Source organism: Lonchura striata, chromosome 4 (assembly GCF_050655825.1).
Source record: "Lonchura striata isolate lonStrDom1 chromosome 4, ASM5065582v1, whole genome shotgun sequence".
Lineage (NCBI taxonomy): Eukaryota > Metazoa > Chordata > Aves > Passeriformes > Estrildidae > Lonchura > Lonchura striata.
In genome coordinates, this window is record NC_140706.1 from 2,736,474 (window position 1) to 2,747,993 (window position 11,520).

Consider the following 11,520-nt stretch of genomic DNA (forward strand, 5'->3'; position numbering starts at 1 on the left):
AACTAATAAGTGGCATTAGCAGGAGCTGGCAACGATTGCAGTACATTTTGCCTGTGATCAAACGTAGTTCTGTGATTGCTGCATCCCTGAGAGATGGCTGCAGAAAATTCCATGAACTTCAGAAATGTCTTACCTAAGGGCTGCCACTCTGAGCTTGTTCTTGCAGCCTTGCATCTGATTTAAATGTGGTTTTGCAGCTCATTTTGTTCCTGAGCTCTTCCGCTTGCATGACTTCCCTTGCAGACTTGTGTGTGCTTGCAGGGCAGGAGCCTCCCCCAGCAGGAGGAGAGATCTCTGTGTGAAATAGCAGAAATTCTTCCTCTGTGGCTGACCTGGGGCTGGAGGAGCTCCTGCTGTACCTGGATGAGGTTAAATCAGTGCATCCTCAAACTCCTCCTTCTCTGAGCCACCACGGAGATTCATCATGGTTCTGGCAGCTCTGGAGTGGCCAGACTGGAATTGCTCTGGCACAGCACTTCCAGCTGCACTTTGAGCTGCTTGGCTCTATTCATCTCCAGCACTTCTGTGGTGTTCCAGACCTTGAGCCAGTGGGAAAGATGCCAAAGATCCCCTCTGTCCATTTAGGTGATGTCCCAGTTCCACCAGAGCTGGCCAGAGTGAAGCACTCTGCTCTCCATCAGCTTCTCTAGGCACTGGCTGGGACCCCTTGGATGTAGGAGACTTGTAAGAGGATCCAAGAAAATCTGCTTGGAAGGAAAAAAAAAGTTATGGTTTAAACCTGTTGGAAGGTTACTTAAAGGTTAAAACCTCTGTGCATCTTGTCCTGGTAATCTGGATTATTTGTAGGACCTGCCCCACTACTGACAGAAGAATTCTGGTGTTGTTGTCAGGATTTTGTGTGCTGTTTGTGGTACCTGTTGTTCCTTAGGTCTCATGACTGCTGGTGTTAATTCAGACTTGTCCAAATCCTCAGAGCAAGCTTTGGGCTGTCACCTTTTCCCTCCCTCTCCAAATACAGGTGTGGAGGGCTCCTTCATCCCCTCAGCTTCCTTTTTTTTCTCGAAGGTATAAACAGATTTGAAGTTCAACCTGACCTTATTCCTAAGCAAAACTCTCCAACTTAATATTGCAATAATCCAATCTTCTTCAGAACAGAAGGGATTAAGAAGTCCCAGCAGTGCATGTGCAAAGGAGGGAAGTGTGTTTTGATAGATCTTTGGTGTTAATCCTCAGAGAAATTTGTGTATAAGGTTAATTCAGAATTTGAGGGGTCTCATCCAGGGAATGAGGTCACTAAATTACACCAAAACAGCCTATGGCCAAAAATTTTCCCTCATAATAGGGGGATTTATTCACTGGCTTATCCACTGAATTGTTGGATTTATCTTAAAAAAAAAAAAATTAGGAATCCTCTTTTTCTCTCCTTGTAAGTAGTCTCGACAGATGTGGGTTTTCTTCCCTCCTGTTGTTTCTGATAATTTTTTTCAGACTGGGAGGAGATGCTCACAGGTTTAGCTGCACTGCACAGAAAGCACAGCAGCCTCCCCTCAAGCAGGTTGCTAAAGCTGCTGCCTGCTTCCCTGTCAGTCTTCCCCTCAAAAAAGCTCAATTTGTGGCCTGTCAGCTCTGGGAAATTTGCATTAATTAATGACATGTTTTGCATGGTAATAGGCAATTGCCCACAGCAGGACTGAATCCCTGTGTGGTGCTCTCAGCATTCCCTTCCATGTAAACAGGGAGATCCTTGTATCCATCAAAAATGCTGACTCGCTGTCAGGAGACTGCTGACTTTCTGTTTGTTTTTTATTTTTTTTTTTCCTCCAAGACGTTCCTTATTTCCTGGAGAAGTCAGTGAGTTTTCTTTGGGAAAGAAGCCAGTTGCATGTGCCCAGGGTAAAGCAAGGGAAGGATTACTGACCACCAGAAAGAGGATTCTTGGCTGGTTTGTTTTTTGTTGTTTTTTTTTTCCTTTTCTGCATTGTGCTAAACAGAATCAGTTTCGAGGGCAATTTAGTTCAGGATAGGATCTGTAGAGCTTTACAGAAGGGGAGTTTGGCACTTCTCCAGCTGCTCTGTTTGAGCTGTGGATTAAGTGCCTGGCCTGGCTCCAGCCAGGCTCTGCATCCTCAATGTCAGCACGGGGCCAGAAGTGCTGATTTCAGTGGTGGGGATGAGTTTCCCTTTCCCCCACGTGTCCTGCTCCTCCACGGAGCAACCACTGGGATAAACACTGAATCTTGGGCTGTTACCCTATCTCCTCACCCCTTTTTTTCCCTGCTGCCAGGATCGTGAGTGTGAAGGAGACCCGGCTGACAAGTCTGACTGCAAATTTCCTGGTGGGGCTGTCGCTGCTGCTGCTCCCGTTCCCCCTGCAGTGGATCCCAAAGCCGGTTCTCTTCGGCCTCTTCCTCTACATCGCCCTCACCTCCATCGATGGCAACCAGCTCTTTGAAAGGGTGGCTCTGCTGCTCAAGGAACAGGTACCTGGAGTTGTGTTTGCAACCCAGATGTTCACACTGTTGTTTTCTCTGTGTGGGATTTTTTTTTTTTTTTTTTTTGTGGGGGGGAGTTTTAAACCCCCCCCCCATGCTGTCGTCTGCAGGGTACATGCATTTAAAGAAGTAATATAAAATATAATAGGCACAACATCAGGAAAGAGGTTAGGTTGGATATTAGGAAAAAAAATTTTACTGAAAGAATAATAAAATACTGCAATTGGCTTCCTAGGGAGGTGGTGGAATCACCATCTCTGGATATGTTTAAAAAAAGACTGGACTTGGCACCTGGTGCTATGGTCTAGTTGTGGTGTTAGGGCACAGGTTGGACTTGATGATCTTAGAGGTCTCTTCCAACCTCATTATTCTGTGATTCTGTGAAATTATGATCTTTGATTTCCCCAACAAAGCTTCAGGCAAGTTTGGGGGGGTTTTTTTTGTCGTTTTTTTTTTTTTTTTTTTTGGTGCTGTTTTGCACTTTCATTTTGTGTGAAATACAGCAAGATGGGATTTTAAACTCAAAATTGAATTACTTATGTTATTGAAACCTCTGTGATGTGGGCTGAAAACAAACCTGGGAGATGTTTTCTTAAATCTGTCTCTGTTACAGGTGCTAAAAATGTGTTGTTTGGGAGTGTAGGTGGTACCTGGAGCAATCTCCAGCTCACCTTCTCTTATGTAAGAAGGGTCAAGGGCTTAATAAGCCAAACATTTGGCTCTGCATCTTTGCTAATCTGTCTTGATCTCCAATATTACATCCCAGAGGTTAAAACTGTGAAATTCGGGTAAAGATCACATTTGTCATGTCATGTCAATTTTTGAACAGCTACTGATGTATGTGACTTATTACTTCTGGTTTTAGTAGGAATTATGCGTGGAATTTTCCAGGTTTTGGTGTAAAAAATTAAAAAGTATTCTCAAATATGGAAAATTCCCTTTTGTGGAAACCTTTTAATGAGTCATGGCACAATCTGAAAGCCACTGAGGCTGTGCTGGTGCCAGCAGACAGTCGCTCATCCTCTTCATTGATGTATAGACAGTGAGTCAAAGCCTGTGCTCAGACATGAGCAAGGAACTGTCAAAAGAAACCACCATATTTAGCCTATTAATGTAATTTTTTCCCCCCCTTATTTCTCAAAAATGGCTGGCTTATGGGAGCTGAGAAAATCCCTGCGGTGTGAGCACTTTCCTCATCTCCTGGTTTTCTCCTAAAGGGGTTCAGCCAAGAGATGGGAGCACCAGGGGCAAGCCTGGAGCCTTGCAAGGCTGTAAAATAATGAGGAGCTGGGTGCCAGGTGGAGGAGCCATCGACAGGAACAACACCTGGATGCATCTGCTCTCCTTCCCCCTGCACACCCCACAGGCACCTCTGCCTGAAAATCCCCAATCCTCCTCAGGGAATCTCGTTACTGCACTTCCCAAGATAATTACATTGCACTCCAGATGTTCCCAGAGGCAATCCTGGCCCTGAGGGGTGCCCAGTCATCCTCTGGGTCTTGCTGTGCTTTCAGGCACTGGAATTAACCCTACAAATCCCATGTGCACCTGCTGAACCTTTTAAGGACCATGATGGTGATGCATTGCTTGTACAAATGGATGACCTCCCTCAAACCCTGGTGTCCCAAAGCCCCATTCTGCTGTCACAAATCCAGGTCCCTGCATGTCTAAAATGTGGTTCTTCTCTTGCCAGACTGCTTATCCTCCAACCCACTACATCCGCAGAGTTCCCCAGAGGAAGATCCACTATTTCACAGGCCTGCAGGTCCTGCAGCTCCTCATCCTCTGTGGCTTTGGAATGTCACCCCTGCCTTACATGAAGATGATCTTCCCCCTCATCATGATAGGGATGATTCCCATCAGGTAGGAAGCTTGGCTGTCTTCCTTCCCTGTCTGCTATGCCTTGTGTCTTCAGGCTTGGATTGCTGGAAGTCTGAGGAGAGGAGAAACTGGGAGCTGAGCTTGTTCAGTCTGGAGAAGGGAAGAGTGAGGGGGATTTCACCAATCCATATAAATATTTCAGGATGCTGCCAGACTCTTTCCAGTGGTGCCCAGCAGCAGGACAAGGACTAAAGGCAACAAACTAAACCACAAGTTCCACCTCAACACGAGGAAGAACTTCTTTATGTTGAGGATGGCAGAGCACTGAAACAGCTGCCCAGGGATCTCCCTCTCTGGAGACATTCCAAATCCACATTCCTGTATCACCTGCCTCAGGGGGATTGGGCTGGGTGATCTCCAGAGGTCCCTTCCAGTCCCAACTACTGCATGAAGTGTGAGTGGCTCAGGAGGGTTTTCTGCATTTTCCAGACTATCCAGCTCCTGGAAGTGGGTAATGAGGAGGGCTTTTTTACCAGCTGCTCATGAGGAATCAGGATTTCACTGCTGCTGGGAGTTGTGCAGAGGGTTCTAGGCTGGCAAGTGCTCTTCTTCCTGTTTCCCAGGAGGCAAAAACTCCCCTTTTTAGTGCTTGTGAGATGCCTGATCTTCCTGAGAAGCCATAGTCCAAACCTCTAGATGGTATTTGATAATGTTCCTTATCACTTTGCATTTTGATTTTCCAGCAGAGCTGGAAACTTTTCCTAAGAGGAATCCTTATCTCCTACCCAGTGCTGTGGTGACCTCCCAGACCTCCTGCACTGCTGTCAATGATCAGTTGGATGACACTGGCCACATTTAGACTTAAAATATATGTTTAAAGCTGGGAGGACCCCACAATATCCTACAGACAGAGAGAACTGAGAGAGAATTGTTAAGAAATTAAATTAATTTCTTCCTTAGAGTTCATTAGCAGCCACTGCCCATCATTCTCCAGTTAAATCATTCATGCTCTCAGTCCTTTGGATATAATGAGAGGCCATAAAAAGCTCTTGGAAGGAGCAGATCAAGTTTGCAGTCCACTTGATTATTTTTAGGCCATCATGGCACCAGAGATATCTGTTAGACTTTGAGCTTGCAGTCCCAGAGATTTTGCCTCTGATCCTAAAGTTCAGGGCTGCCAATTTGTTAATCTGCACCACCTGCAGTGATGTTTTCCTTGGCTAATAAAGATGGGTCCAGTCCTTTCTGAAACAAAAGCAAATGTTAGATCTACCATGACTTTCAACAGGATCATGTCAGAGCCATTTGGCCTGGATTTTACAAGATAAACAAGCTTGGAAAACACTGAAATTACTGTTCCTCTGGTCGTAATGCCCTTCACACTGGTGGCACTTGGGGTGCCTGGATGAGTGGCTGGTAAATATTCCAACTGTGAGTCGCTCTTGTGGGAATTGCAGCTCAGTGCAGGACAGAAAACGTGGGGCACACCAGCCAAATTCAGCTATTGGACATGGTATAAAAAACTCAATTAGTGTGGCGAGAATGGAGTCAAAAAAACTGATTTTGTACTCAGAGCTAGATACTAATATGCAAATATATCTTCTTTTCAGTAAATGAGATGCTGTCAGTTTATACCCTGTGTGGTGCTAACTCATTTCTCTTTCCAGGGTAGTTTTTTTCCCAGCAGCTGGATAATCAGCCCTGCTGCCAAGGGGAGGATGCTGCTGCCTGGCACAAGATGGAAATCTGCCCTTGGCTTTCCTTCCTCTGCTTTCTTTTGCCTTCATGTAGTTTCTGTGGCCTCCAGCCAAGAAGGCAGCACCATGATCCATGAGCTCTGTAGTTAATGACTTTTTTCCCAAAGATTTGGCACTCTAAGTAGATGAGGCAATTGAAGAAATTTAATATATTTTCTCCTTTTTTTTTTTTTTTTTTTTTTTAAGAAGTGGAGGGAGAAAGCAGAGGTGGGACAGTAGCCAGGGGGCAAATTCAAGAATCAAACACAAATGAGTGAGGCATGGCTTGGTGTCCTATCCTGAACTCGGCCACATTTCCACATTTCAGTCCCAAAGCCACATTTCCATCCATCCAACAGCTTTAAAACATGATTTGTGTTGTCCTTAGTGAGGGATCACTGCTGTGGTCTCAGACAGATACTGAGAAGTCACTGAAATCCATTATTGCAGTGGAAAACAGCCTGCTGGAGGAAAACTTGATCTCTCTGGATATTCCCAGTTCCTGGCTTAGATCCAGAACTTTGGGATGATGAGTTTTTGGTTGCCCACAGAAGAAAATTCTCTCCAGGTTCTCTCTTATCTGAGCTTCTGTGGCTCTCAAGCATTTTATTCTATGATGGGTCTGATTAAGGAGATCCTGGTATTTCTCATTAATTGGTGATGTTTGGGATCTCTTGCACAGCTGTCCTTGTTAAACAAGGGAAAATGCCACATAAATGTGCATCTTTTTTTGTTGTTGAGTTGTAGTTTGTATTTTATTTATAAAATATGTAATTAGTTAAAATTATTATTTTAAAGTATTTTTTAAATTAATTTAGATTTTACCTTAATGTGTGAAGGTAGTATGAAAGTAGTGTTCTTATTTTAAAAATCATGTATGTAATTTAAGGTAGTATATATGTATTATGTATGTAATTAATAAGGTAATATAAAAGTAGTGTTAATTCTTATTTTAATAATTACGTATATAATATTATTTATTTATGTAAATATATCATTTGGTTTTTATTTAAAAGTTATGTGAATATATTAATAGTTTTATTTATTTATAAGATTTACAAGAGTGACTTCACAGTGCCTTCTGAACCCAAATATATTAATTTGGGAGGATGTTGTTGCAAAAAAATCAAATTTAAAAAAAAATTTAAAGTAAGGGAATCCCTGTCTCCACATGGAGAAGCCAGGATGGTCTTGTTTGGAGTCTTGGCTCTTCACCTGTGTATTTTTGTCACCCTGAGGACTTGGTGGTGACAGAGCTCTAGGAAAGTGACTTCCTCCTGTGAGGATGAGGATTCTCTGTCCAGCTGGAAGGAGGAGGCTCTTGCAGAGGGAGCCTGGCACTGCAGTTCCTGTGTTTGCTTTTTTGGGGGGGGTTTTGCTGTCCCCACGTTGTGTCCCCCTCAGTGGGTGAATGTCACGGCCAAACTCACCCGGGGGCTTTGGGACAGGGAGAGAAATGCTGCCCAAAGAGGGGCTGACCCCGTTCTCTGCTCTGCCTTAGGTACAACCTGCTCCCGAGGATCATCGAGGCCAAGTACCTGGATGCCATGGATGCAGAGTAGTGAGGGTCCCCACAGAGCAGCAGGGACACCTTCTGGGGCCGGCCAAGGCGTGGCACCATCTCCTGCAGTTCTCCTTCACCACTTCCTTCGTGCTCTGACGTTGGCCATGCACTCCTGTCACAGCTCCACGGGGCCTGTGCCAGACCAAGGGAGCCTTGGGCTTGAGAGGACGCTGCTCTCTGGAGCTGTGAGGCGAACAAGCTTTATGGAAAATGCTACTTTTCCACATCCCCAACCACACCAACCCCAAAGATCAGCCTGGCTGCACGGTTGGAGCATCCAGAGTTGTCCTGTGTTCCCTTGTTTGAGGGTGGGGGTGGCTTTTTTAATGCACCACATCCTTTTTCTTCCCCAACACTAAGAACAGCAACTGACCCTTGTTTTATAGAATATGACAGCCCTGGCCTGGCCTTTGAATCCAATTCCCTGTGCACCCAGTATTCCCATATTGGTGTTCTGGGTGGGATGGCCTCGTGCTGAACCACTGATGTCAAGAGAGATGGAGGCTGTTTCCTCACATTAATGGGTTTGGAAACAGTTGCAATGTGTACTGCTTCAACCCACAGATTTTGGAGGAATTTTTAATCCCAGCAAATGAGCTGGGAACATTCAGAGGCTGGGCTCTCATGGCCCTGTGGATGAAACCCCTGCTGGGTTTGAGCTGTTTGGGCATTAGTTTGGATCTTTCTCCCATTTCTCCTGGGTAATCAAACACAGAATTGTAGGTTTTGCACAACTGCAGCATTTTTTGCTTGCCCCCCGAGGGCAGTTGTGTCGAGGTTGCCTATACATATGTACAGTAGTGCCTATGTGTACATATATACATATGGAGTTGTGTATATATTTTGCATAGATATACAAATAGGCCTGGTTCTTTCCAAATTCACAAGTGTTTTGTGCAGTCAGTGTTACCCACCACGTCCTGACCATATACTTGTTCTCTGCTTCAGTGCTGCTTTTTCTCATTTGAGAGATGGTCACTTTTATTCCTTTAGAAGCTGCTCAGTTACTGGTTTTGTTCATGTGTCGCTTTCTTCAAGGTGTTTTCTTTGCTTTCTCCTTCCTGTGGCTTGAGACCTTCATCATTCTGTCTCGAGGCTCCAACATGTGAATTTTTCATTTAATTTTGATGTACAGAATGCAATGAAAGTTTTCTTCTTTTCACCTAATCAATACTTGTTGGTCATTTCATTGTTTCTGTTGTGTAGCTGATTTCCATCCCCCCCTCCCCCCCCCACCCCCAGATGTTATATTATATTTCTGGATGAATCTTAACTTCTGCTGTCTTTTCTATTTCAGTTTATTTAATTTTGCTTGTACTATGGTCAGTTTTCTTATTTGGAGTACTGTGAAACAAGCTGCCCTTTAGTTCAGTGCTTGGCACATCACAGGTTACAGCTAAAAATGTTCAGAAAATCGTGGAGCTCGGTGATGAGCTTTCAAAAGAGTAGAAATGAGGGAAAAAGACAAATGTAAAATATGAATTTATCAGCACAGAGAAGTGTTTCTTACCAGTTGCTTACCCAGTAAATGATGCAGAGTTTTTTCCTCCCACTTCAGCATGGTGAGGGATTCCAACCCAGCCATGAGGGAGGAAGGCTTTGGGTGCAAAGCTCCTGTGCTGATGCTAAGCCAGGCTCAAGCCACTGCAGATTTGGTGTATTTGCACTAAAGATCAGAAAGTATTTAATCTTCGTGGAGCTGCCCATGGCTCTCAAACACGTGTGCAGAACTAATTTTTTCATTTTCTCACCAAACCCTTTGTATTGAGACTCGGTGGAGGAGAGCAGTGAGAGTTCCTGTATGGTTTTATGATGGTTTATTCCATGGTTTTATTTCCCTGAGGGAATTGCAGGGGAAACCCCTCAGCCTAGGAAGCAAAACAATGTCACAGATAGCAAAAACATGACCTTCATGTGGCACCAAGCTGGTCTGAGAAGTCTCAGGGTCAGGGTGACCACCCCAGTGCATCAAAGCAGGGAATTTGGTTTCCAGCAGCCTCGGGGGCAGCAGGGGCAGCTCCTGCCATGTCTGACAAGAGCAGCTACAAACCCAAACGTGGTTTCTGAAGTTTACCCCAAAATTCCCTGGCTTTTGAGTCATTTCTGTGCCAGGATCACTCAGAGCTGTGTAGCAAGGGCTGCGTGTAGGAACAGGGGCAGACAAGATTTCAGAGGAGGCAGAATCTGTCTGATCTTCAGTGAACAGCAAAAGGGCAGGTGACAGGCAGCAGTTCAGGACCTGCTGGAAGCCAGGGAGTGCAGAGGGCTGCTGAGGCTGAAATAACATGTTTTTCCCACAGATGTCAAAAGATTTTAAGCAAAGCTGCAATCAGAGGTGTCATCCTCTGGCTGAGTAAAGCTGTAACACACACGTGTCCTGTGGGTGAATTGCTGGGTGGTTTAAGTGATGTTTCGGGTGCTGTGGCTGGAGGAAGGACAGGATGTGCCCAAGGGAATGTGGCTCTGGGTGGGATTTCCTCGTGCACAGAGCTGTAGTGGGGTGGACTGGCCTGCAGGTGAAATAGTTTTGAGATGCACCCTCCATCCCCCACTTGGAAGAGCCACAAATGTCCCCATTTAAAGCCTTTTTGAAAGATCCATTTCAGATAGCGTCAAATGTTGCAGAGAGAATTGCAAATCCAGGCAGCAGAGAGGGTTAAATAACCACCACAACTCTTGCTTGTATCTTTTCTTTAACTTCACTGGTGTGACTTCAGTGTTTGTATTTCCTTTGTAGCATCAGTAGGATTCTGTTCTGCAGGGTTTTTGTTCTTACAGAAGTCAGGGGCCAAAGAATCAGCTGATGGGAAATCAGCACAGCTTGAGGGGGGGAAAAAAAGCTGTGCTGGCTTGGCCTGGTGGAACATTTGGACCTATGTCTCAATATTTGGGTGGAAGGGAGATGTGAGACTCGAGGCCTCTTGTCTCAGAAGGGGTTTTCATGATCCTGCAGAGGATTTATTTTATTTTTCCATGCCTTTTCTCTTCTTGTTTGCTTCTGGTTTTGCTGACTTAAGTGCAGGCGTTTCCAGGAAGTAGCTGACTAGGGAAGGAGGGTTTGTTCAGAGTTGATTGAGCACTTTAATACTTCTGTGAAGGTTTAAGACAATTAGAATGTAAAAGAAGTTTTATTATAAGCTCTTTATATACGCACAATGCTCTGTATAACTGTTGCCAAAGAACTGAGACTGAAAGGTATCAAGAGCTGTTGGGAGAGTCCGTGGGGTTCACCTGGCATTGCAAGGCAGGGAAAAGCTTCTGAAACGAGTGGATTTTGGAAGTTGGCATTTGACAGCTGCCAAAACAAGCAGAAACTGGAGATAGAATAAAATTCTACTCTCAAACTTGTAGTTTTTGATCCTTGCATTGAATGTAGGAGCTAGAAGTGAGCTTGACAATTAAAACTGGATTTGTACCTGACTGGTTTTGTTGGTCTGAGACTTTATTTTGTTGCTTTTGAAGACGTCCTTGACGTGCTGTGTGTGGGATTTGATGTGTTTGTCCATGTAAATGAAGGGAAGCAGATGAAAAGGTGGAACTTGCTGAACAAGCAGTGCAGCATTTTTGGGATTGCTTAGGAAGCACGGCTGACAACTGCACTGCAACAAACTCCCTGGCACCAACACTGGAAGTTGTTCCATAAATGTCAAGCTCCACTTGGACATGCTGCAGAAGGATGGGGATGATGGGGTAAAGGGATTCAGCTGGTTTGGCTCAGAGCTGCTGCTGGTGGAGTGGTCCAAGGTGAGTCCCAGCACTGTGAGACACAACACGAGCTTCCTGATGATCCAGGGAGCTGGGATGCTCTGGAAAGAAGCAGCGTGGATGGCCACACTTCATTACAGTTGTAGGTTCTTCCCCAAAATTCCACATCCCCAGCTGCACCCAGAGACTGAGACTTCACAAATTTTTGCTCATGAGGAGCAGGAATTCCCCCAAAGTTGGA

The 11,520-nt window shown here is 44.9% G+C and overlaps 1 protein-coding gene across 6 annotated transcripts in view; it reads left to right on the forward strand.

Moving 5' to 3' along the window:
• Positions 1-10,994, forward strand: part of SLC4A11 (solute carrier family 4 member 11) — a 96,591-nt gene extending 85,597 nt beyond the window's left edge. For all 6 annotated transcript variants that reach the window (XM_085577460.1, XM_085577462.1, XM_021526814.4 and 3 more), the window contains 3 exons: positions 2,246-2,441; positions 4,147-4,316; positions 7,512-10,994. In XM_085577460.1, the coding sequence (XP_085433586.1) occupies positions 2,246-2,441; positions 4,147-4,316; positions 7,512-7,572 (427 nt within the window). In that variant the 3' untranslated portion in view covers positions 7,573-10,994. The remainder of the gene's footprint in view (positions 1-2,245; positions 2,442-4,146; positions 4,317-7,511) is intronic.
• The last annotated feature ends 526 nt before the right edge of the window (positions 10,995-11,520 follow it).